Raw genomic sequence first — 27558 nt, 5'->3', positions numbered from 1 at the left:
TTTCCTTCTCCAATGCGTGAAAGTGAAAGTGAAGTCGCTCAGTCGTGTCCGACTTGTAGCGACCCCATGGACTGCAGCCTACCAGGCTCCTCCATCCGTGGGATTTTCCAGGCAAGAATACTGGAGTGGGGTGCCATTGCCCTCTCCATGACCAACCTAGACAGCATATTAAAAAGCAGAGATATTACTTTGCCAACAAAGGTCTGTTTAGTCAAAGCTATGGTTTTTCCAGTAGTCATTTATGGATGTGAGAGTTGGACTGTAAAGAAAGCTGAGTGCCAAAGAATTGATGCTTTTGAACTGTGGTGTTGGAGAAGACTCTTGAGAGTCCCTTGGAGTGCAAGGAGATCCAACCAGTCCATCCTAAAGGAGATCAGTCCTGGGTGTTCATTGGTAGGACTGATGCTGAAGCTGAAACTCCAATACTTTTGCCACCTGATGCGAAGAACTGACTCATTGGGAAAGACCCTGATGCTGAGAAAGATTGAGGGCAGGAGGAGAAGGGGACGACAGAGGATGAGATAGTTGAATGATATCACCGACTCAATGGACATGAGTTCGGGTAAACTTAGCAGTTGGTGATGGACAGAGAGGCCTGGCGTGCTGTGGTTCATGGGGTCGCAAAGAGTCAGACATGACTGAGCGACTGAACCGAACTGAATGGTACCCAAACATCTGCATTTTAAGAGCAGTCCAGGTCATTCTAATATAAGGTGGCATGCAGTTCATACTTTGAGAATCATTGCAAATGATAATGTTTGAATATGGGAAGAGAATCTTGTTTTATAACAGTTAAATAAATAGCAGATTAGAATAGAATAGAGGAAGAAGTTTTACATTTCCACATATTCCTTTGTCTTACAAATACGTGATTACTTTTTGGAGGCTAAGCATTACTATCATGTCATGCTTCTATTTATCAAAATAGAGAGTTATGGCACTTTCTTCCAGAGCCATAGGATTCCAGAATTAAAGGTGATATTGTCTATTGCTGTCAAAACATGATGAAATGACAAGCTACATCTGTCTTTACTCTTTAATCTCTACTGAAATCACAGTAGACATTTATTGAGGTATAAACTCATAAGATCAAAGACAATGGAAAGGATTGAATAATAGCCAAGGGGAAGCTGGAAAGAAGACAGAGGGAGTTCCAGAAGCTCTGGAACTTTGAGTGATTATAGAAGGGAATAAAAGATGAGTAGCAAGCCATCTGATGCTTCAGAATCCTGAAAAATCTCTGAACTTTGAAGAAACAGGACTGTTAATGGTAGGGATGAAACTCTGGATTAAATATAAAAAGATTTCAAAATCTGAATACAAAACAGGCCACAGAGCCACTCTCTCTCACTACATTCAACCAACTGTAAGAAAATAGCATTTATTTTTTGAAGATATTAAATTGGAAAGGTTCTACCTTAGGGCCTCCAGGAAGGGTAGAGAGTAGGGAAAAATTCTTCCCTGGTAGCTCAGCTGGTAAAGAATCCACCAGTAATGCAAGAGACCCTGGTTTGATTCTGGGGTCAGGAAGTTCCCCTGAAGAAGGGATAGCTAACCCACTCCAGTATTCTTGGGCTTCCCTGGTGGCTCAGATGTTAAAAAATACGCCTGCAATGCGGGAGACCTGGGTTTCTTCCTGGGTTGGGAAGATCCCCTGGAGGAGGGCATGTAACCCACTCCAGTATTTTTGCCTGGAGAATCCCCATGAACAGAGGAGCCTGGCGGGCTATAGTCCATGGGATCACGAAGAGTCGAAGATGACTAAGTGACTAAGTACTAAGCACAGGGGTAAAGCAAACTTAAAGCAGGAAGATTATGTAAAAGACTGCAATTGTACATTTAGATTCTTGGCCCCATATCTTGCCTTACTTCTGAAATACCATCTAGCTTCATATCACCCCGTCCCCCAACACCCCCCCAACCCAACCCCGCAGGAGCTGGAAATCAGAGGCATCTTCTCAAAGGGCATTGAAAGGTTCTAGAGAAAATACATGGATATTTATTTTTAGGGGTGACAATAAAAAGATTGCTTTGTTACTTGGTCACTCTACAATAGTTCACAAACCTCACCTGTGTTTCCCGGACTTCCAGTTAGCTTTTCTGTACCTCACTAATAAATATGATCCAAGCCAGGCTTTAGCCATACGTGAACCGTGAACTTCCAGATGTTCAAGCTGGTTTTAGAAAAGGCAGAGGAACCAGAGATCAAATTGCAAACATCCGCTGGATCATCAAAAAAGCAAGAGAGTTCCAGGAAAATATCTATTTCAGCTTTATTGACTATTCCAAAGCCTTTGACTATGTGGATCACAATAAACTGTGAAAAATTCTGAAAGACATGGGAATACCAGACCACCTGACCTGCCTCTTGAGAAACCTATATGCAGGTCAGGAAGCAACAGTTAGAACTGGACATGGAACAACAGACTGGTTCCAAATAGGAAAAGGAGTATGTCAAGGCTGTATATTGTCACCCTGCTTATTTAACTTATATTAAGAGTACATCATGAGAAACGCTAGGCTGGAAGAAGCACAAGCTGGAATCAAGATTGCTGGGAGAAATCTCAATACCCTCAGATATGCAGATGACACCACCCTTATGGCAGAAAGTGAAGAGGAACTAAAAAGCCTCTTGATGAAAGTGAAAGAGGAGAGTGAAAAAGTTGGTTTAAAGCTCAACATTCAGAAAATGAAGATCATGGCATCTTGTCCCATCACTTCATGGGAAATAGATGGGGAAACAAAGGAAACAGTGTCAGACTTTATTTTCTGGGCTCCAAAATCACTGCAGATGGTGACTGCAGCCATGAAATTAAAAGACACTTACTCCTTGGAAGGAAAGTTATGACCAACCTAGATAGCATATTCAAAAGCAGACATTACTTTGCCAACAAAGTTCCATCTAGTCAAGGTATGGTTTTTCCAGTGGTCATGTATGGATGTGAGAGTTGGACTGTCAAGAAAGCTGAGCACCGAAGAATTGATGCTTTTGAGCTGTGGTGTTGGAGAAGACTCTTGTGAGTCCCTTGGACTGCAAGGAGATCCAACCATTCCATTCTGAAGGAGATCAGCCCTCGGATTTCTTTGGAAGGACTGATGCTAAAGCTGAAACTCCAGTACTTTGGCCACCTCATTGAAGAGTTGACTCATTGGAAAAGACTCTGAGGCTGGGAGGGATTGGGGGCAGGAGGAGAAGGGGACGCTAGAGGATGAGATGGCTGGATGGCATCACCAACTCCATGGACATGAGTTTGGGTGAACTCCAGGAGATGGTGATGGACAGGGAGGCCTGGCGTGCTGCAATTCATGGATTGCAAAGAGTCGGACACGACTGAGCGACTGAACTGAACTGAATAAATATGAATGGACAATAAACTTTAAGGCACAAGACACTTAAGGAAAGGCTCAAATACAGATACCCATATAAAAAGGCAAAAAGCCAGAGAAAATAGACAATATAAAAAAGAACTTTTTTAAAATGAAAATATTTTGCTCAGATAAATGTTGTTATATCCATGAAGTAAACAATACTATTTTTAAGAAAAAGGGAGGAACTCCTAGACATTTATGTTAGACAGAAAATACTTCCCAGTAGGATTCAAAGAAAAATGGAGGAATTTTTTTTAAGTTAAAATGTTAAAAGGATAGTTAATACAAAGAGAAAAGATATTTCAAGAATCAGTCTGAAAGGTCTAATATCAAATAAATAGAAATTCTAAAGAGAAAAGACAAAGAAATAGATTGTTATTAGATGGGGGTGGGGTAAGAGGAAGACTTTTTAAATGCCTTGTAGAACTACTTTATTTTCTTAAGTATGGGCATAATAACTTGTAAAAAGGAAAAAAAAATTATTAAATAAGAAAAGGACTAAGGATGCTAAGGCAAACTAAATCAACATATAATTCTAGAATCTGGGGAATAAATTGTTACCTAGTGGGAGCAATAAAAATATTATTTATAACATGGGGAAATGTTCAAGATGTATTTTTCAGTTACATAAATAGATTGTATGATACAATATATAAAATAACCCAGTTTCATAACATAATATATTTGTTCATGTTTAAAAATTACAATAGGATAATATAAAAATGTTTAAGATACCTATCTGGAAATGATGTAATTATGAATATTTTTTTGGTAACTTTTAAAATTTTCTATGTAGATGCATTGCTTTTAAAATTAGTAAAAGATGCAGCAAAAACCAGTGAGAGGAAAATATTTAACAAGTTAGGAAATGACGTCATTCATGAAAACACCACTTAGTAGTCCTTGCTCTTGAACAAATCATCTTACTAAACTCTTTGAGGTTGCAAAGATATAAGACACTATTTCAATTTCTCAAGAAACTCAATTCTTAACACAAGGGTTAGGAGAACCAACCCCTCCTCGCTTGCAGTGGAAAATCTACCTATAACTTTACGTCAGTGCTGCATATCCAGGGTTCCGTATTTGTGGAATCAGCCCACTTCAGATTGTGTGGTAATGTTGTTGCTTTAGTTGCTCAGTCATATCCGACTCTTTAACAATCAGGACTGTAGACCACCAGGCTCCTCTGTCCATGGGATTTCCCAGGGAAGACTGCTGGAATGGGTTGCCATTTCCTGCTCCAGGTTGCAATTTCTTTCCTTCTTCCTGACCCAGGGATCGAACCTGCGTCTCCTGCATTGGTAGGCAGATTCTTTACCACTGACCCACCAGGGAACTCTGTGGCACTGTAGTGTATATATATACAGAAAAAAAATATCACATATAAATGGGCCCCTGCAGTACAAACCAGTGTTCATGAGGCGAATGTAACCACATATAACTCAAGACAGAATGTTTTAAGTTTCCCAAGTGTGTACAGTTACAGTTCTTTAGTGAGAAAGATTGCTTATGGACAGAACATGGTTAGGGAGATTCAAAGGGTGAGTAGGATTTCAAGAGGTAGAAGTTGTATGAAGCCATTCCAGAAAGAACTAAGACTCAGAAGTGTAAAGATACAGGGTAATCTGGGCTGGATCCTGGGATAGAAGATGGAATGTTTCCTTTGGGACCAGAGTAGGATGCTGATGCCAGGTACAGGGCTGTGGACTTTGTTCAATAATGTTGTTGAGGAGGGGAGTAAATAATACACAAGGAAAGAGAAGACCTGCTTTGAAGTCTTATTAAGCTCACTTGGGTTCATGATAATGAAGACTTTTACTCAGATATTGGTTCAGAGAGTGAAAAGGGAGGGGTAAACTTGAATAATAGTTTGGATGTGAGAAATGAGGTAGGAGGCAGCAGTAGTGGTTCCTTGTCATGAGTCCGGTTTATTAAAACAGTGGTAATTCTTGCACAAAAGACCAGTCGGAACAAAGAAGTAATTTCGTAGAAGAAGATAATGTTGGATATATTGAATCTTAGATTTCAGAGAAATATGCATGAGGCCATGCTACAAAGGTATTTGAAAGGAAGAATCCAAAATGCAGTTATTCAGCAAATACATACTGAGCACCTCTTATGTTTAATAATACAAGACATGCTGCTGCTTCTGTGCTCAGTCGTGTGTGTCTCTTTGTGACCCATGGACTGTAGCCCTCCATACTTCTCTGGCCATGGTATTTCCCAGGCAAGGAGACTGGAGTGGGCTCCCGCTTCCTCCTGCAGGGGATCTTCCTGACCCAGGGATTGAACCAGCGTCTCCTGCATTGGCAGACAGATTCTTTACCATTGCACCTCCACTATAATTCCAAATTGAGTAAAACACAACCTCTGTCTTCATGACAGAGCTTGTTGTTTGGATAAGAGAAGCAGAGATCAAATGGATAATTACAATGCAATTATCAAAAGTGATGTGGACAGAGTGCTGTGAGAGCACAGAGGGGAAACTATGTCCTTGGTCATACCTTCCCATGACCGTGATCACTTTTAAAATATTTGTGACAAATAAAAGCTTCCAAACAGGGGGAAATTATTCAGGACTTGATTTGGATATTTCATAGAAATGAAGGCTTAAGAGGGAAAAGTGGGAGACTACTGTTCTAAGATCAAAACCCATAGGTTCGTATATATTTGTCAGGCAGGAGAAGGTTGAGAAGCCAGGGAGTGAGGACCCAAAAACTGATGCCAGAAGCTAAAATCAGAAGATTCAAGACTAGTGAAATTTTGATAGTTCAAGGAATTAGGAAGATTTAGGAATGATTAACGGAGAAGGCAATGGCAACCCACTCAAGTACTCTTGCCTGGAAAATCCCATGGGCGGAGGAGCCTGGTAGGCTGCAGTCCATGGGGTCGCTAAGAGTCGGACACGACTGAGCAACTTCACTTTCACTTTTCAATTTCCTGCATTGGAGAAGGAAATGGCAACCCACTCCAGTGTTCTTGCCTGGAGAATCCCAGGGACAGAGGAGCCTGGTGGGCTGCCGTCTTTGGGGTTGCACAGAGTCGGACACGACTGAAGCGACTTAGCAGCAGCAGCAGGAATGATTAAAATCTACTAGCACATCAGGGACTATGGATGACTTTAAAAAAAAAGTTTCAGTAATACTAAATGAAGCTGTTTCAGATAGTGAGACTGTGTAAATAATAATATTTGTAAAAAGAAAAGTAGCAAAAGAGTGGTCCTTTTCTGTGTATATACCTATGTTATACATTTTAACTCATAGAATTGATAACTATTATACAGTTAAACTCCCTATGTATAAATATTTTCATGACCTTGATTTTTAGGAAATATGGGTGTCCACTAAGCCTATTGTAATCATTTCATGATGTATGTAAGTTGGATCATTCTGCTGTACCCTTTAAAACTTACGCAGTATTGTCTGTCAATTATATCTCCATAAAACTGAAAGAAAGAGAAAAAGAAATATCAAAGAACTGACAAGAAATGATCTTGTAGGGATAGAAGAGCCATAGGATTTGGCAGGGACTGTTGATAATGTTTGAAACAATTTTCAAAAAAGAGTAGCAGGAACACAATCTAGACTTTGAAGGAGCTAAGAACATGAGAGTAAATAGAGATGATGGCAGTTCCCGGAAACACTGTCTCTCCTCTGCCCTCTGCCCATCCCCATTATCTAACTTCTGTTTTTTCTTCAGCTATCAGCCTAAATGTTCAACCTCAGGCAGACCTTCCCGGCCAATCTTCTCAAACTAAATCAGGGTACCCATATTATACTAGCTTACCGTTCTTTAGATCCATAGAGTCTACAATTTGTAATGTATTGCTTGTATATTTCTTTAATGTCTGTCTTCCTCGGTGGACTGTTGTTTTCATGAAGGTAGGCACCATGACAGTTTTCTCTCCACTTTACATTCCAACCTCATCCCAGGGTTGGTACAAGGTAGGCTTTCTGTAAAGATGTATCACCTGAGAGAAGTATATCCAAATTTCTTGGATATAGAATACTTACACAAGATGTGAAAGTCCAGCCTGAGACCTAATATGTGGATTGCTGGAATGGAATGCAGATGAAGATTTGGGGAAATGGAGAGCAGTTTACTCAAATACCTGTTACACTCACAGAGAACAAGGATGGGATGAAAAAGCGAGTGATGTTTTTACACAAATTGATAACAAAGTAAGAGAAGCTGATGGGATAGAGTTCTACAATGAGAAGGTTAAAATGTATACTGTCTCTTTTTCCTTATCTGGGGAGTTGGGTGTTTATAAAGAGTTGTGAGCCAAGGCGAGTGGACTGGAACTATGTTTTAATTAAGTTAAAAAGGTGTCAAGTTGCTTAGAGAAATAAGAGGAAGAAATTATCAGAGGATATGTTCACAGTAAAACATAGGTATCATAGGACACAATACAACAGGATTACAAAGGGGTAGACAGAGCTGGTGGAACTAGTTTATAGTGGGCTATTAAATACAGTGTATATGCTTAAGTATTAATTGCTCAATAGACTTGTTCAAAGCAAATTCATCAAAGATTTTTGTCATATGTAGCCCCAAGCCACATGTCTTGGAATGCAATTACCTATAAATATATTTATATCATTTACACTAATGTTTTTGACTAAAGTATTTCTTGTATTTCCTAATGCTGTCTCTCACAGTGCCACAACACTTCATGATATACAAAGCTACCTGGTGTTCACTTCCCAGAAATTCTTGGTTCTGATGAACAGAAGTTACTTTGCCTGGTATTTTTAGAAATGACTAATCCTGCCTTAGATAGTTTTGTTTTTTGAGACAGTTTAGAAAAAATTGTGACTGTGAAATAACTGATATGAGTTTATATGGCCCTCAAATACAATCTAAAGGTTTGTTTGGTTTCTTAAATCAGTGTAGTGAAATTTTATGTAGCTGTGAATACCTTGTCTTGTTAAAGTATTTCAGTTTGTTTATGACCAGTATAATAGCATGGGTTTGTAAAGGACCTGGAATTAGGGATACTTTCTTGGACCATGAAAAAGAGTTGTCTGTCTGTTCTCTGGGCGAAAAAAAAATGATTCCTAAGGGAGTCTAATGAGCGCAGCTCGCCTGATTCACTGTGTGCTTTACCAAGGGCTCTGCCAACAGACTCCCTGGTGTTTTATGGATTTTCTGCATCCATTCAAAACAAAAAATCAAAGTATTTTGTGATACCCTTGTGAATAGTCATACATTAAAACACACCTCTTTCCCTAAATGTGTTTTTTTTTCTTCTTAAATTTTTAAAGTTTTTTTCTTTAATGTAAACACTGAAGTAATTTACCAGTATCATGAGATATGGCTATTAGAAAGTAATTCACTTCCTGAATGTGAAATACATAATTAGGTATCACTATCGTTGTATAACTAAATATGTTAGGCTTCAGTGGTTATTGTTAATAACCTTAACTTAAAGCACCTACATTCTTGGTAATGTAAGAACAGCGCTGCGGTGGGAGAATAAACTGTTGTGCTGCATAGTTTTGCATGTGTGAATAGTTATTACCAAGGTGGAAAGAAAAGAGAAACTCTCCTTTTATCTGTATTTTTTCTCATCCTTTGAGTTCTTTCTAGTCTTCTTGGTATTGGTGAATAACCTTTTCATTAGTCAATGACATTTCGAGTTGTTGCATTTTAGTTTCCCTCAGTAAAATCCTCTATCCTTAACCCGAATAAATAAAAATAATTCTCATCATGTATCTAGGACACTCATAATTTGTCTTTTGAATGAGTCAAAGCTTTGAGAATTGTGTAAATGTTAAGAGTCTGATACTTTGAAGACTGATCATCAGCCTCTCCTGATGTAGGAGACAGCACGATTTTGATTCAGTATTTCCCCTGTCGCCAAAGGTACACTCTGCCTTTGCTTGCTGTCGCTTAATCTTGGTAGAAGTTTATTATCTTTAATCACCTAAATCGGAGTGTGGAGGAGGAAGAGATTTAAGTCTGAAAAGTATATAACTGCTTCCTCCAGACTATCAAAAGTTAGCTGGTAATTTTGCTTGGACTGAGACCCGACAGCACACTAATCCTGAGTTCTCTTCACAGTGGGTAAACCTCACAAGTGCAACTACTGTGGACGGAGCTACAAGCAGCGCAGCTCGCTGGAGGAGCACAAGGAGCGCTGCCACAACTATCTCCAGAATGTCAGCATGGAGGCTGCCGGGCAGGTCATGAGTCACCATGGTGGGTAGCATGGCGTTCCCCGCTTTCATTCTCCCCTGCTGCTTTTGTCCTTTATTATGGGTTAAACAGTTCTGTCTACCCTTCAGCATGAAGGTAAAGTTTTACTCTGTTTTAGAGCAATTGTAGATCATACTCACTTTGTGTGGGATTTCCTTCTTAAGTGCTTGAAATTAGTTAAGCTTTGGGACACTTTGCAAACAAGCTATATTGAGTTTTGACGATACACCCAGTTTATTTCTGATAGCCTGTGTTTGAATTAATATCATGATGGCAGATGGCCTTGAATACACCAAAGGACAGTACTGTTTGGTCTTTTCCATTCACTGCATCAAATAGTTCAAGATGGTTTCATGTAAGTCTATAGGTTTTCTAAAATAAGTAATTGGTGACTTGTATATTTACATGTCTCTTAGGTAAGTAATCAGTGATATAATTGAAAATGTCTCCAGTTTGTCTTGTGGTTTATCTTGGAAGTTACTGATTTTGCTTTCTGCAAGTATGGCAAACAATCTAGACCAAAATTAGGTACCACTGCCCTCCACAAAAATCAAAACCCAAACAAAACATCTGGACCTCCACAATACACAATAACAAGTAGGCAAGCAGTCCCTCAGGTTTATTCAACTAATCATTCTCTGTTACCAAATTCTTCCCTGGTGATCCAGTGATTAGAACTTTGTCTTCCAATACAGGGAGTGCAGTTTCAATCCCTGGTCGGGGAGCTAAGATCCCACATTTCTCTAGGCCAAAAACAAAACAGAAAACAGAAAAATATTGTAACAAGTTCATAAAGATTTTTAAAATGGCCCACATCAAAAAAATCTTTAAAAAACTCTCTATAACTAAAAAATAATGTTAGTCAATCAGCCTCACAAAGTGTTATGAATTTTAATTCTTTAGATTTGGAGCATCTCTTTGGTCCTACAAATTATATTTTTATAATGATTGATTTTATTATTCATATAAGCATATACAAAAATGGTAACTTATTGATACATTTATATCTTTCATTTAGGAAAGATTTGGTCAGTATTAATTAGTACAGTTGAGAAATCTTATAGTCACTTTTATATAAGCATCTCTTTTGTATTTACAGACAGCTCAAGGATTATTTATGGGAGATTGTAGAACTGTGGAATTGTGTTTATTGGACAGCTAGTGATTACTTTTTGATGAATCAGAAATTTTTTCAGTTACTATTTTGTTACATTGAATAATTGAAAAGTTTCTTTGTATTGAAGGTCATTTATGTTATTAATTCTGTCATTATTGTGACTGAGTCCTTTTGTTTTTATATTATCGTTAATTAACATTTTTGAATTGTTTTAAGTCTTTGTAAACTTGGTATTGTAAGCTTGCATTACTGGGCTTATGATGGCAACATAGGATCCAGAGCATTAAAGTTAAAATTGTGAGGTTAAACTGCACAGGGAGTACAGTTTGAATCCCTGGTTGGGGAGGACCAGCAACTCTGGTCTGGCTGTGTGGTGTGTGTCTGTGTTAATCATAGTCTTGGTGTGAGAATTCAATGTGATTGGATGGGCAATGAAAGCCCAATAGTTATTTTTACTATTTCAGGTAATTAAATATTAAGAAATAAATATTGCACCCCCTATAAAGTTATGTTACTTGTGACGTTAATTAGACCTTTGAGGTTTCATTTACTGAGCACATTGTTTCTGTTCAAATTGTTGCTTTTAGAGGTGATTTGAGGCAAGGTAGCTGATGGAGGCTTGGGGCATGCCAGAGTTTTCTAGGACACCTTATGGCACTGCTATTTTTCTGTGTAATGTTCTTTCATTGTGATTTTGATATTTGACTGGATTATTAGTTTTATGAACTAATTTTCCATTCACAGTTATTTATGAAACTGTGTTGCAAACACATGTGTATATGAAATAGAATCTCTCCTTAAAGACCATATATTTTTCTAGGGAGGTAAGGCATACATAAGTAATTATAGTCAGCATGTAACTATCTTTTGAGAGATTAATCAGCTATAGAATATGTGGTGCCAAAAAATTTTAACAGATGTATTCTGGGGTAAAAAGAGTTCTAAACAGTTGCAGCCTCAGCATCAACCTCTGTTCCCCAGGTTGGTTAGCCTTTGACAGGCAAAATGCCTTTACAGATGGTTTGAAACTGGAAGAGTATGGAAAATTGGAAAGACACTCGGGTACTGGGTAGGGCAGGAGATAAAGCAAGATGGAGTGTGTGTGTCTGTGTGGGACGGGCACATAGGTTTTGGTATCATTTATAGACCCAAATATTTGTTCTTCAATAATGGATGGAGTTTTAGCCATCCAATATAAACCATATAAGTTTATATGACTGCTATTTCATGCTGCACTTTTTCTAAATGTGTTGCAATAATAAGTTGAGATTATCCTTAACCTCTGCTTCCTTTTGTTAACGTGTAATGTCTGAGGTAGGAGTTGATAATTGCCGTAAGAGAGACAGTATAGATAAAAATGCTACTAGTGGTCATCATTAACCTGTCTCATATACACAGCTTGGCATGTGTCTCGTTTTTGCCAGAGCCACAGTGTCTAACTATTCTATTACACTGGGTCTATTATTTTGCCTTTTCTTTTAGCTGTAGACTGGGGATTGCCATCACTGTGGTCACCCATTAGCTCTTTGAAATTAATGACTATTCTTTCCTTTTCATAACTGACATTGTTATATTTCCTAGCCTCTCTTTCCCAAAACATGTTCATCCTCATGTTGGCTTCTAGTGAAGTCTGAAGTCAAAGAGACTTTCTTTCACTTCAATTCAGGAAAGCACCTATCATGGGCTTGCTGTGTGCCAAGCTCTATGGAATGTTCTGAGAATATAAAGATACACGGACATAGTTTTGTTCTTATATTTGTAGTCTCGTAGGAAATACATAAAAGATAAACAAAATGAAGCAAATGCTCTAATAAAGGTATATAAACACTTCTCCTGAAGCACAGATGCAAAAGTCACCTAACTCTAGAGAAATCAAGGGAAGTTTCTTAAATGAAGTTTTTGCTCCATACATAAGGATGAGAAAAAATTGCACAGATCAGATTCACAAAAAGTATACATCCCAGGATGAGAAGTTGTCTTAAGCTAAGACTTAGAGGTATAAATAAACATTAACAAGTTTCTGGATACTGAACACAGTTGGAGTTCAAGGGATGGTAGGAAATGAGACTAAAATAGTAGGTTGTGATGCAGAGATAGAGTTTTACGTGCTAATCCAGTTTTTAAATTTCACTGGGGTAATCTATGTCTTCTAAGAAACAGCATCACCGATGTAGAACATAGAATAGATGCCTGACTGGAGTGTGAGGAGAGACTAGGAGTGAGAATGCCAAGGAAAAGATAAAGAGGAGCAGCAGGAGAAAAGTATATATATTTACAAGTTTGGATCAAAAGTTCTCAAGTTTGGTAAAAAGGAGGAAATTAATGACTTGCAGTTTTAAAAGTAAAGATAAAAATGAATTGAATTTTATGGCAGATTATCTTATTTAAAAGTTATTTTATGCTCATTTTTCAAGTCTTCTCAGCTTGAAGAAAAAGCTTTAACAAGCGAAGTATGTAATTAGCTTTTCCTCCTTGCCTGAAGACAAAAATGAAACTGTGAACCAAAAAGATGGCCAAGTTTAAAGCAAGAATGTATATTCTTAGGTTTATGTTTTGAATTATTTGGTAAAGGGAATTTCTTTATTGCAAGGATGGATGCTTAATTGGTAACATATAAACTTCCTAGTAAGCTTCTTTCACTGGTTTCTAATGAGTGACAGCATTTCAAGATGTTTGTTTAGTAAACATCCACTGATTCTTATTTGTCTCACATCATCTGAAGACAGAGTCAAATAAAATGCAGTCCCTACTTGAGGTCGCTTATCAACTATTAGAAGAAAAAGACCAGTCAACCAACAGTTACAGCACTGAGTGATAAGCATTATGGGAGCACAGAGGACAGGTATCTAAGTCACAGTGGGTGTCCAAGAGGAATTTCTAGGGAAAATTATGTTTGAGTGGAGTTTTGAAAGGCAGAAGAGCAAGCTGCTGCTGCTGCTGCTAAGTCGCTTCAGTTGTGTCCGACTCTGTGCAACCCCATAGACGGCAGCCCACCAGGCTCCCCCGTCCCTGGGATTCTCCCGGCAAGAACACTGGAGTGGATTGCCCAAGCTAAATAAATAGAAAAGGGTGTTTCATGTGGAGAGAACAGCAAGTATAAAGAAATAGAAATCTAAAGGAGCATGGTGGGTTAAGGACCCCCAAGTACTTATGTATAATTAGAGCCCAGTTGTTAAAGGCAAGAAAAATTGGAAGGTGATGAGGCCTGAGAGAGACAGTGAAGGACCTATTGTGCTAAGCAAAGAATTTTATGAATTTTATTCTTTATCCTAAAAAATATTATTATGCTTACATTTCATTGCTAGAAATGTGGGCAGGAGATCAGAAGAGTCAAGATAGGACCAGGTAGACCATGGCAACAGTCTCCTGATTGGTTGAGTTGGGCCTAGTAGCCATCAATATTCAGAACACTTAAAACTATAAATGTAGCATCTAAGACATTTGGTATCTCCATGAGTGCATATCTGAGGAGGGAGGAGGAGACTGGATGAATGGGCAAAAATCTAGGATTTGCCACAAGTCTCTAGTATGGATGACCATGTAGATAGTGCTCTTCACTGAGATGGAAATTAGGAAAATAAGAGAAAGTTTAGGGAGGGAAATAGAGATTTCAGTTTTTGAACAAATTATCTTTTATGCACCTGTGAGAGACAGCCAAGTAAAACTGTCTAGAAGGAAGTTGAATATATAGATCTCAAGCTCTTAAGAGAAGTCTCAGTAGGCAATAAAGGTGTGGAAGCCATCCTTATATAGGTAGTAATCTAAAGTAACAGGTTTTATAAGGTTATATAGTTAAGTATGGAATTAGACATCTAGAGAAAGACAAGGACACATTAAGAAGGCGGGAAAAAGAAGCTCAATGAAGCTGTGTGTGACTAGAGGATGGGAAAATGGAAAGAGTGATTTCAGGTATGGGCACTGTCCACTGTTGTCAAGAGTATAATCAAGATAAATGAAAAATTTCTTTTTATGTTCTTCAACATGGAGAGAATGTGTGACAAAATAGAAGACATGTGTTGTCTTTATCATACTTGCCCTTCTTCTCCTGTAGTTAACAAAGCTTCCATTTTCCTTTCGAGAGCTGTCCTCTCCTATTGGGTGAAGGCACAGTGGGACTGTCAGTCGAAGCGCCCTACCCTTTTCTGGGGGATGTGGACATGTGACCTAATCTAGGTCTCTCGGAGTATGTCTTCCTGGAATTTGAAATTTGAGTGGATTGTTTGGCAAAATAGCAGTGTTGGAAACACTCATATGGTTCTATCTTTGTGATTTATCAATATGATGAGATAATGAAGTAATGCAAGGATAAATACATTTTATGCTGGTTATAACTTCAAAAATAATGTCAAGAAAGATATTTGGTTATGAAATTTGTTCTAATAAGTGAAGTTGATATTTTTTTAGCCTAGTTGAATGTCACACAATACTATTAATACATTGCTAACTAGAGAACTTGTTTTGTGTTTCAAGTAATGTATATCTGGAAACATTTTGATGAGTTGCACCCAGATTCATGAAAGCAAATAATTGAGATTAGTTACATAATATATAAAATGTATCAGATCTTCTCTCAGTGGAAACCTTAAATGTATTTCAAACTTGTTTATGCAAAGTCAATACTCAAATAGTGGCTAAGAGCCCTGCTCTGGGTCATACCACTTAGGTTCTACCTAGATATAAACACTGAGAAAATGGTTCAATTAAGTTTTTTTGAAAAAATAAAAACACATTGTAAATCAACTGTACTTCAATTTAAAACACAGTGTAAATGAACTGTACTTCAATTCAAAACACATTGTAAATCAACTACAATTTTTTTTTAAGCACAGTGAGAAAATTACATCTTTGGGTCTTTGTTTCCCCATCTGTAAAATGGAAATGGTAATTGCACCTGTCTCAGGGGGTTGTTAAAAGCATTAATTAGATTATCAAATGGAAAGCCTTTAAAAAGTACTTAGTATATAGGGTGAATCTGTTGTTTTTATTATTGCCAGTATGGTAGAAGCAAGACTATTATTTGATATGTAAAAGTCTGTTGTGAAGTAGAAGTAAGACCAGAACTCTGCCAAAGTCATTGTTTTCAGTTCACATGAGCTTCATTGAACTTGGGACAAATCACCTGAATTGAGGTGGATGTGGTGTGGGACAGTTCCCACACCCAGGTTTCGTTTTGAGTGTTAAATGTGTGCAAATGTGAAAATTCAAGGTGAGACTTGAGCAAAACTGCCAAGTTCTAGACAACTCATTTCAAAACTAATTAGTATATTCAATTTTGGGGCAAACCCTGTTAACCAGTTTTGCTGTTTTTTAGCAAAATTTACAACAACAAACATTTTTTTCTTTCCTTATTTTATTTTGGATCTTGGTTCATGACATATTTTCATCTTGGGCCCGTTCATGGCCTGTATTTCAATTAAATAGTTATTTTTTTGATGATGTAGTAAGTGACCATGAATTCAACATCTAAAGCAAAAGTTAAAATTTTGACAATAATCTATATCTAATTATATGAATACCCACCATATCTTCCTGGACCCCCTTACCTGAATTCCTATCGACATTCATTCTTTGTCTTTTTTTTTTTTTTTTTCTTATTCAGTTGTTCCTAAGAGAGGACATGTTTTAAGTAATGTCTAGGGACATACTTTTTGCATTTGTATATCATGAATTATAGCAGTATACAAGTGTTTCTTTGTTTGTCTCATCTTGGAAATTTTTCCAAATTAACATTAAAAAATTATAGGATCCCTTGTCATTAAAATAGAGATTGAAGATTGAATTTTTCTGGCCCATCCACCTGCCTATTACTAGGTTAACCCAAAACTTAGATTGAATGTTGATATCTTTAAGCAGGTCAGAATTACAAAAACATCTTCTGATGCCATTTTTCATTTCTTCAAAACCTATAACCTGTATTGGTTATTAAATAGGTCACCTGAATTGTGCACTGGATTTTCTTAACTTTAATCTCTTGCCTTCTTACTTGTAGTGTCTGCCCCTATAAAAGATAATGCATTGTATTTCACACTGTAAAGCTATCATTCTGTAAATCATTTTACAGTGCATGATGAACAAGATATCCTGATATGAAACCTTTAGATTTCCAAACAGTGCTAACACAAGTTCAATTGTTAAAAAGTAACAGTAATCAAGAAATAGTAAGTTATGGTCTTTTCTGCAAATGTTGGTTTTAATCCACTGATCAGGCTTCCCAGGTAGTGATAATGGTAAAGAACTCACTTGCCAATGCGGGAGACATAAGAGACTTAACTTCAGTCCCTGGGTCGGGAAGATCCCCTTGAGGAAGGCATGGCAACCCACTCCAGTATTCTTGCCTGGAGAATCTCATGGACAGAGGAGCCAGGCGGTGCTCTCCAGTCCATAAGGTAACAAAGAGTCAGACATGACTGAAGTGATTTAGCACACACATGCAGTCTGTCTCCAGTGTTACTCTATCTTTAAATATCCTTTGAAAGTATTTTTGTTCAAAAATAACTTTTAAGTTCTGTGTCTATACCATACATGTCAATATCTCATGTCAGTATCTATGAGCCAGTATATTAACCCACAGCCACTTAGACAGATGGGATGAAAAGGGAGCAGCGCAGGAGAGTTTATGTCAGATGAATTAGAGCAGTAGTTTAGTGAGCAAATATGCCAATTTGGAAATGGATTCTTTTATCCTGCTGAAGAGCTCTTTTTAAAATAAATTACAATCATAAAGCTGTCACCGTTTACTATGCACGGACATGTTCAGAATCGGATCTCCTTCATGAAGGCTGCTTTGTGCAGGTAGGTAGCCACAGCCAACAGGGCTCACAGCTCTTTCAGCTCATCAGATAGAAAATCTGCTACAAGAAAATACATGGGTGAAAAAAACTGATTAAATATGCTGCTCTTCTGTGTGTCTGTATAAGCTTTCGTCTGAAACAAGTTGACTTGCTTAAATTGTTTTAGAAAAATAAACTCCAAAAGCCTTGAGAATAGTGCAGTCTTAAAGTTAGTATTGATTTTAATCAGTGTTAAAAAACACTTTCAGAGGAATAAAATGAGAAAAAGAACATGTTGGCCACCAGTAGTGGCAACAGTGTATGTCATTGATCTGAGAGAGACTTGGATAAAAACAAGTTCTGTGTGTGTGTGTGTGTGTGTGTGTGTGTGTGTGTGTAAAATTAAAAGTATACTTTAACATTAGAGGTTATTCTTTCTAATTGCTTTTATTCTAGCATGCTAGTTTTTATGTTTGTATAACACATGTTGAGGTGGAAAGTCCATCTTTGCATATTTTTAAATGTTGAAGAAATTATCAGATTACATTTTTTGTATGGTTTTATATAGTACCTCCTATGGAAGATTGTAAGGAACAAGAGCCTATTATGGACAACAATATTTCTCTGGTGCCTTTTGAGAGACCTGCTGTCATAGAGAAGCTCACAGGGAATATGGGAAAACGTAAAAGCTCCACTCCACAAAAGTTTGTGGGTAAGCATTACAAAGGATTTTATTTCTGTAAAAGCTAATTTTAATGAGCAAAGGCATGTTCCCATGTATATATGAATATATATGGTATGTTTCAATTCATGAAATAAATGGTCATCTCTTTTCCCCATTATACTACACACAAAGTATGTGTGACATTACACATAGACATACACACACACACTACATACCCTTAGGCATGTGGGCCTAAGAAAGAGAAATGAAGGAAAGAGTGATAGAACTCCATTGTTATCTCAAATTGAAGCCTTATATAAAGGAAGTGAAAGTCGCTCAGTCGTGTCCAGTTCTTTGCGACCCCATGGACTATACAATCCATGGAATTCTCCAGGCCAGAATACTGGAGTGGAGCCTTTCCCTTCTCCAGGGGATCTTCCCAACCCAGTGATTGAACCCAGGTCTCCCGCATTGCAGGTAGATTCTTTACCAGCTGAGCCACAAGGGAAGCCCAAGAATACTAGAGTGGGTAGTCTATCCCTTCTCCAGGGGATCTTCCCGACCCAGGAAACCAACCAGCGTCTCCTTCATTGCAGGCGGATTCTTAACCAACTGAGCTATCAGGGAAGCCCAAAGTAGCCCTCATGGCCTGTACTTACATAAAGTGTAATAACAAATAACAGTACTTAAAGAATTGTTAACTATTCTTTGTAGTTATTAGCCAGGTTTTTAATCCATTTTCTTTCCACAAAATTAATGCTTTTAAAGAATCTGTCTACCAGTGCCGGAGACGCAGGAGATACGGATTTGATCCCTGGGTTGGGAGGAGTCCTCTGGAGGAGAAAATGGCAACCCATTCCAGTATTCTTGCCTGGCAAGTCCTATGGACAGAGGAGCCTGGAGGGCCATAGTCCACGGGGTTGCACGAAGAGTCAGACACAGCTGAGCATGCATCCCCCCCAAGTATTTAATCTAGAATGAAGAGAAATACTTTTTTTCAATTTGGCATTAAAATAAGTAATTCAGCAATCTGCATTCAAGATGTTTCATATTTGATCTTTGTTTTCATGTAGTTTATGTTTTAAACTGAAAAGATTAAGTGTGATATATTAGACTTTCATTTCCAAGCCGTCAGATATTCTTTGTTACACTCAGGGTTGGCATCATTCTGCATACTATAATACTATAAATTATCTCTGAGGTTACAGAATTATATAGTATATAGTATATATCTATATACTATAAATTATCTCTGAGGTTACAGAATTATCTAGCTATTTTCAAAAAGAGCTGAATGAATAACAGATTAAATATACATAATTTTCATTATTTATATATATAATATATATTCTTATAAACTTATATAGAGTAAAAATTGGAAAGATAAAAAATAAACAGATTCTCATATTCCAGTGTCAAAATATATTGTGAAACATCTTTATGAGGGTTGAGTAGTAACTGAGAGAAAACCTTTGCTTTGGTTATTTCATAGGGAGAAGGGTGATAAAATTCTTCTATCCCAGTAAACACTTAGAGATTTCTTTTCAATCTAAAATTGAAGAACTAACAAATCACCAAAATATGAATTTTAAGACAAGCTGGAGAAGTTAACTGACAAAGTTCATTGAAAGAAGCCCAAAGATCATAGTTTATGCTAGGTCAGTTTAAAACTAGGGCTTCCCAGGTGGCGCTAGTGGTAAAGAACCCGCGTGCCAATGCAAGAGACCTAAGAGACATGGGTTCAATCCCTGGCTCAGGAAGATTGCCTGGGTGAGGGCATGGCAACCTACTCCAGTGTCCTTGCCTAGAGAATCCCATGGGCAGAGGAGCCTGGTGGGCTGTGGTCCACAGGGTCTCAAAGAGGCGGACATGAATGAAGTGACTTAGCAGCACACACAGTTTAAAACTAGCCCCTGAGAATATACTCAGATCTGTTTGGGGCCCTGAGTGGCTTTTATTTCTGTCTCTCTTTCTTCCTGCTTATAAATAACCTTTTTTAAATGCCAGTTCTTCTGTTTTACAAAATTGGTTAATTTGCTGGATGTCTATTAAATGTCTGTGTCATTGGAAAAATAGAAAATTTATTACTATTCTGTTTTAGTTCTCATCTTTATAATGTTTTCATGTTTCCTATGACTTAGATGCTACTCTCAATTTGACTTAATTGCATCCCTTAGAAAAGAGGGATACATTAAAAAAATTTTTTTATTCTAAAATAAGAACATTAGTTTTTTATTAGAAATTCATGGTATTTTTTTCTTTATTTGGATTCTGTCCTAGTGGTAATACACAATTGACCCTTGAACAACACAGGGTTTGGGGCAATGGCCTTAATACAGTGGAAACTTTGCATATGACTTACAGATGACCCTCCTTACACACAGGTGTCCATATCCACCTTTCTGCATGGATCATGCAGTACTATGGTATTTACTGTTGGGAAAAATCCTCCTATAAGTGGACCTGTGCAGTTCAAACCCATGCTGTTCAAGGGTCAACTGTATAACAAACAATTGCATAGTAGTTTTTCTATGATGCCTTTTGAAATGAGAAATATCATCATTCCTCACTTACTATAAATTTCTTTTTATCACTTTCCTCAGTTAAATACTCTCCTTTGATTTTATCAAGCTCTCCAGGCCAATGATCCTTGAACTTGCTGTGTATTTGTTTCATCCTCTCTTTTCTTATCCAGTTTGGATTCCATGACTCTCTTGTCTTACTGTCCTTCTGTCTTTCAACTAGTAAAATGCCTACCCTCTAATGAAGCCAACTGAACCTCTCTTCCACATCTACATAGCTGCTAGTAATTTTAGAGAAAATCCCACAGCCTTTTAAATTGGCATCGCTGTAAATAAATGAGTAACTGATCTCAAATACTAATTGTTCCATCCCTACCATATAGCGGCCTTCCTTTTATCCACCCCTGAACAGTCTTCCCTCATATTCAACACATAGGGCCATTTCAACCTTTCTCTACTCTCCCAAAATATGGTATCTCACACCTTGGTGATATTACATCTCGATTCTTAGGAAATAAGAACATTTGACATGATTTCAACTATCACTAATCCTGTAAGATATGTGCACCCACATGGATGCTCTCTTCTTTCATGGATGAAAGCAGCATCCTTCTTTCTAATTAATGCTTCTTCTTGTTCCCTGGAGTTCTCCTATCCCAGCCCCTCAAATAACTTGCGCTATTGTTTTCCCCCTTTGTCACATGTATTTTTAACATGTCCCTTCTATTGGCATTTTTCTTTTGGCATTCAATGTGATAAATTCTCATCATTAAAAAAAAAAAAGCTAACATCAAACCCAGGTCTTCTTCCAGCTACTACCTACTTTCTCCTTCTCTTCAAAGATGTAATTGTTGAAAGAGTTCTCTGTGATCGCTTTCTATAATTTTTTTTTTTCATTCTACTCATTCTCCAGCCTACACAGCCTGGCTTTTGTCCTCATGTTCTACTGAAATTATTCTTTATAGTGCCAAGCCCAGAGGACTTTCAGACCATTTTACACAACTGAAGCGTATTTTCACTACTGAATAGTTAATACCCTTAGAAACACTCTCTTTCCTTGATTTCAGTGACACTGATCTCTCTTGCATTTCTTCTCTAACTGCTCCTTCTCAATCTTCTTAATGGATTCCCCGTAACAGTTATACAAATGGTTCTACAGTCCTAACGGAGACCTCAAATTCATACACCTAATTATTTTAATATTATAAATCAGGCTTAAATTAAAAACTATTGTGTTCTAACCTCCTAATGTGGAAGACTGAGTTCAAATAATAGAATTCTCAGATTCTTCAGAGTTCCACACCAGAACTTGAAGGCATGAGCAGAGCAAACCCCCCTGGTGTGCAGTCAGTCCCCTCTTTTAAACCCACTCTTGATTCTAAACAGCACCACAGAGGGGCCTCATGCATGTATGTGTAGACATTTGGTATGCACATCCAAATTCTTTTCATGCCCCACCTGACTCACAGCCCATAAAGAGTAGTGTACTGACCATTCTTCAGGCCTTAGAGTGTACCTACCAGCAACAAAGTTGGTACTCAGGGAATGAACACTGTGAAGAGGACTCTGCAACTCTCAGTGCAAGTTCTGGGCCATTTGGACAAAGAATTCTGGCATGCTGGGCACCCAGAGTGTAATCTAGGGTGTAAGCTCCAGATTGGCACATTCCCTTGGCCCTGCTGCTGTTGCTGCTAAGTCACTCCCTTGGCCCTACACATTCCTTAGTCCTTCATAAGGAGTGAGACCCAGGGCTCTCTAAGCATGGGACTCTCATCTCACTTGCCCTAGTCTATGGGCAGGTGTAAAAATCTTGATGTTCTTCCAGGTTCCATTTTTGACCTTCTCTTTTTCACATTTTACCTATGCCTTTGTGATATCATCTATTTCTATGGTTTCAGAAGCTAATTTCTATTAACCGATGATTCTTATATCTGTATCTCAAGCCCAAATCTCTCTCCTGATTTTGAGACTGTATCTCAGTACTTATTAGACATGACTATTACTCATAGTCTTCCCCAATCTGAATTCACCATCTTTTCTATCCCATTGCCATCCACTAAGTTTCCCAGGCCAGAAACCTGGGCTTAATACTTAACCTCTTTCTTTTTCTCATTCTGTGTCTAGATAATCAACAAGTTCTAGCAACATTTTCTAAAATTTTCTCCATTCCATCTAGTTTTCTCCATTTCCACTGCTACTCTACTAGTTGAAGCCACCCATGATCTCTACATCCCTGTAGCAACAACTTCCTAAATCATCTTGCTAAATAATTATCTAGTTAGTCACTTTCCCGTTTAACTCTTTCAGTTCTTACCTCTCTCAGGATAGGTTTCAAATTCCTTAGCTCTTGAATAAGCCCTATATTATCAGATAACAACTTTCTCATCTGTTTCCATTCTCAGCCGTATGCAAAGTGTTAGTAATCCCTAGGATGAGTCATGCCCTCCTGCCTCTGAGCCTTCCTACCAGCTTCTCCAACCCTTACCCTTCCTTTACTTTGCTAATATCTGTCATCACATTCATTCTGTGATGTCACTTTCTTCAGGAAGCTTTCTTTTATTAATACTGTGAGTTTTGTATTCCTTAGTTAACCCCATACCACATATCACACTGTATTATAAATAATCTCTAAATCGTTGTCACACCCTCTAAACAGTGCTTCCCTGGTGGCTCAGTCAGTAAAGAATCTTCCTGCGTTGTGGGAGACCTGGGTTTGATCCCTGAGCTGGGAAGATTCCCTTGAGAAGGGAAAGGCAACCCACTCCAGTATTCTTGCCTAGAGAATCCCCATGGACAGAGGAGACTGGTGGGCTACAGTCCATGGGGTCACACAGAGTTGGACACTACTGAGTAGTGACTAAGCACAGCACAACTTAACTTTTAAACTCTTGACACTGTAATATCTTAATTGTATGCTATGAAATAATTACTCATATTTTTTTTCAATTTTCATTACTCTGATCATTACCTTCCTCTCATCTGGGAGACCTTCCTTCAAACCTGAAATAATACTAGCCACATAAAAGTATTTTTCCAGAATACAATTCTATGGATCAGTGTACATGTTAGTCAAAGTAAGCATTAGTAGGAGAACACACTGATTTAATGGCAGAATTTTTAAAAGATAAAATACTCTGTCCAAAGCTGGCAATATTTGAAGGAGAAAAACCTAAACTATTATTTTATGCACCAACCCTTTAATTGGTTAAGCTTAGATATTATGTTGATATACAATATTGAAGTAAAATTAAATTAGTTGAAGTAAATGTTAAAAAGTAAAACTACAAATCTCTCTCAGTCAAGAAAATATATAGAGAAACTAACAGTGGGTGTTCATATAGTAATAACATATGTGTTTAAATAAGAAAGGGGTGATGCAAAAATGAATGATTATCCATTTCAAGAAGCAAAACAATGAAACAACCATTTTCAAGTTTATAATAAGTAAGTGCTTTAGGAAATACCCTATTTTTATATAGCCCTAAATTTCATTCAGTTTATCAATTAAACCGTTAAAAGTATTTTAATTGTGGCATTTAAAATTTTTCCAGAATGACATATATTTGGTCTATAATCTTTCTCTAACATAGCAGCTAAATCAACCAAATTAACCATACACGATAGTGAGATAACACAGGTGTTATAACCGTATCACTCTCGTTTTTATGATCTTTGAGGCTTGGTCACTGATGTTTAAAATATGCAAAAACAAGGAAATCTCTGACTATTTTTACCTGGTATTTCTTCTTTCTTCTACAGTTTCTGAGCTCTAGACAAGTGGAAACTTTGATAGAGAATGAAAATAAGATAACACACACTCAATCATACCTTTCAGGCGAGATGAATTTTCATGATGGCATTAGAACAAGTGCAAATGACTTGTGACATTTTTATTACTAATCCTCTCTGTAGGTTAAGAGTATTTGTGAGTCTCAGCAGAATTAAAGAGCCTAAATACTTGATCTAAAGAATGATATACCATATTATGGAAAATGAAAGTGATTAGTTAATTTTGTACATATATATCCTTAGTCAAGCTATTCATTGTGTTGTATTCTCCCCCCTCCCTTTTTCCTTTTCTCCCCCTCTTCCATTCAGGAGAAAAGATCATGCGATTCAGCTACCCAGACATTCACTTTGATATGAACTTAACATATGAGAAGGAGGCTGAGCTGATGCAGTCTCATATGATGGACCAAGCCATCAACAATGCAATCACCTACCTTGGAGCTGAGGCCCTTCACCCACTGATGCAGCACCCGCCAAGCACAATCACTGAGGTGGCCCCGGTTATAAGCTCAGCTTATTCTCAGGTCTATCATCCAAATAGGATAGAAAGACCCATTAGCAGGGAAACCTCCGATAGTCATGAAAACAACATGGATGGCCCTATCTCTCTCATCAGACCAAAGAGTCGACCCCAGGAAAGAGAGGCCTCTCCCAGCAATAGCTGCCTAGATTCTACTGACTCAGAAAGCAGCCATGATGACCACCAGTCTTACCAAGGAAACCCTGCCTTAAATCCCAAGAGGAAACAAAGCCCAGCTTACATGAAGGAGGATGTCAAGGCTTTGGATACCACCAAGGCTCCTAAGGGCTCACTGAAGGACATCTACAAGGTCTTCAATGGAGAAGGTGAACAGATTAGAGCCTTCAAGTGTGAGCACTGCCGAGTCCTTTTCCTAGACCATGTCATGTACACCATTCACATGGGTTGCCATGGCTACCGGGACCCACTGGAATGCAACATCTGTGGCTACAGAAGCCAGGACCGTTATGAGTTTTCATCACACATTGTTCGAGGGGAGCACACATTCCACTAGGCCTTTTCATTCCAAAGGGGACCCCTATGAAGTAACGAACTGCACATGAAGAAATACTGCACTTACAATCCCACCTTCCTCAGATGTTGACATACCTTTTTTTTTATTTTTAAATATTGTTACTGTCGTTAATTCTTATTTTGTGGACGCAGTGTCATTTGCTCTGCCTGATTACAATAAGGAAGAAATGGAAGAGAGAAGAGACAGGGGACATTGTTCCTTAACAGCTTGACTTGTTTATTGTGTGGGAATTTAAGAGCAGTTCATTTCTGCCATGCATAGATATAAGGTATATCACGCTTTGAGAAAAAAAAAATCACTTGATTCATAAAGATTCATCTAAGGATTCTAATTTGCCACTGATGTTCAGGATTGTGCAAAGGCAGGAAAGATTAGCATTTTCTGGGTTGGACTTTCACAGTTTTAAATGGGATAAGTAATTTTATTGGTCAAAGAAGAATTTGTTTCAAAATGTAAATTGTTTTCCTTTTCCTCTAGAGATCATGGAACACACACACGTTATTTTCCATGATAACTCCTTGGATGAGTAGTTGTTGTGGGTTCTATGTTTACTTCCCCTGTGGAATTTATAATACGGTATGTTGTACCCTGTACCATATAGAAAAACTTATAAACTACAGGTAGTTAAGGACAGCTACAATACATCTGAGGTCCTATGATCTTATTTTTCTAAACTTAAGCACTGTTTTTCCATAGTTTTGATGACTTGCATTTTATAGACACCCTGGCAGCCTTACTTTGAACACCTTTAACAAATAGTGTTTTTATCTAGTTTTCAGAATAACATATGGTCTAAGAGTGGCTAAGAGGCATTCAGTAGTTTTCAGAAGGGACCTCTGCTTTTCTTAAATTTGTTTGGGAAGTTTTCTTTTACAGCTGTAATGTGATGGCAGCATAGTATACGTATTCCTTTCTAAAAAGTATGCTTACGATTGTCACTTTATCAGCATTTAATCAGTGTTAACCAGTCAGCAGAAAAATATCAATATAATTAGGCTAACAGTAGGGGGGAAAAACCCACTCAGAAATCCCTTTTCTGGTATTTCTCTTTTCACTAGTTTTATTTTTCAAGCTTTGACCCCCCAGTGTTTTGTCCATAGTCTGTTCATCTTTTATTCTTCTGGTGGAAAGTCTTAAAAATCTTGCTGTAGGCTATTTCTTTCAAAATCTCCTCAGAGCAGTTGCTAATTTGACCCAAGTATGGTAACTTGAACCACATAAGGTTATGAAACTAGGGCTATTTATTCTAGTATTTCTTCAATAATAATATTTACAACTTTTGGTACAAGGAAAAAGCAACTTCTTTGTAACCGGTGCATTATAGATAAAACAGAAGCTTATTTTTACCCTTCTTGGAGTCTAGAATGCAACCGAACCTCCAAGCTAAAGTGTTCAGGTCCACACTTTTCTGTCTCGAAAACATGAAACTATTAATATATATAAGCTCTTATGAATCTTAGTCCCTTACTAAAGAATTTTTCTTCTTTTAATTCATGTATACGTTGGCATATTTCATGGACAGATTTTAATTTCATTTATATGGGTGTTCTGTTTTTTCTTTGCAGTTTAACAGCATTAGAGGGGAGGAACTGAGTGAAATTGATTAAATTCATGTGTGGGGGGCCCACTTGGAGGGAGAATTCGCTGCTTGTGTTTAGAGAGGACAGGCCTGACCATGACTGGATTGTCTGATAACCATTTCTGCATGTTTAAAATTACATTAAGCAGTAAGTGATAACTGCTCTAAAAAAATCATTCAGTGGGATGTTGAAACTGTTTTTTAGTGCAGAATGATGTGAGAATTAGCAACACTAGAGAACTATGATGGATAAGCAGGTCTGGCCCCAATAATGTTCATCACCCATTTTCAGTTTGCCATTCACTTGTGTAATCAACGTCTAAGCACTGACACCGCTAGAGCTAGGCAAAAAATGGTTACAACTCAGCTCTCTTTCACTCGCCCTCTGTGGCAATTATTTTTGGAGAAATACCCAAACTATTCCTTTACATCTAAGAGAAAGCACCAAATCGGAGATGTGAAATGTTTTAAATAGAATGTCAACTGTCACTT

General features: G+C 37.7%; 1 protein-coding gene across 16 annotated transcripts in view; it reads left to right on the top strand.

The window, feature by feature from the left end:
• Positions 1-27293, top strand: part of IKZF2 (IKAROS family zinc finger 2 (Helios)) — a 181828-nt gene extending 154535 nt beyond the window's left edge. For all 16 annotated transcript variants that reach the window (XM_010861136.1, XM_010861133.1, XM_010861125.1 and 13 more), the window contains 3 exons: positions 9436-9573; positions 18026-18169; positions 24742-27293. In XM_010861136.1, coding sequence (XP_010859438.1) covers positions 9436-9573; positions 18026-18169; positions 24742-25466 — 1007 coding nt within the window. In that variant the 3' untranslated portion in view covers positions 25467-27293. The remainder of the gene's footprint in view (positions 1-9435; positions 9574-18025; positions 18170-24741) is intronic.
• The last annotated feature ends 265 nt before the right edge of the window (positions 27294-27558 follow it).

This window comes from Bison bison, unplaced genomic scaffold (assembly GCF_000754665.1).
Source record: "Bison bison bison isolate TAMUID 2011002044 unplaced genomic scaffold, Bison_UMD1.0 scf7180017864471, whole genome shotgun sequence".
Taxonomy (NCBI): domain Eukaryota; kingdom Metazoa; phylum Chordata; class Mammalia; order Artiodactyla; family Bovidae; genus Bison; species Bison bison.
Note: the sequence above shows the minus strand (reverse complement) of the source record. Positions and strands in the feature narration are given on the sequence as shown.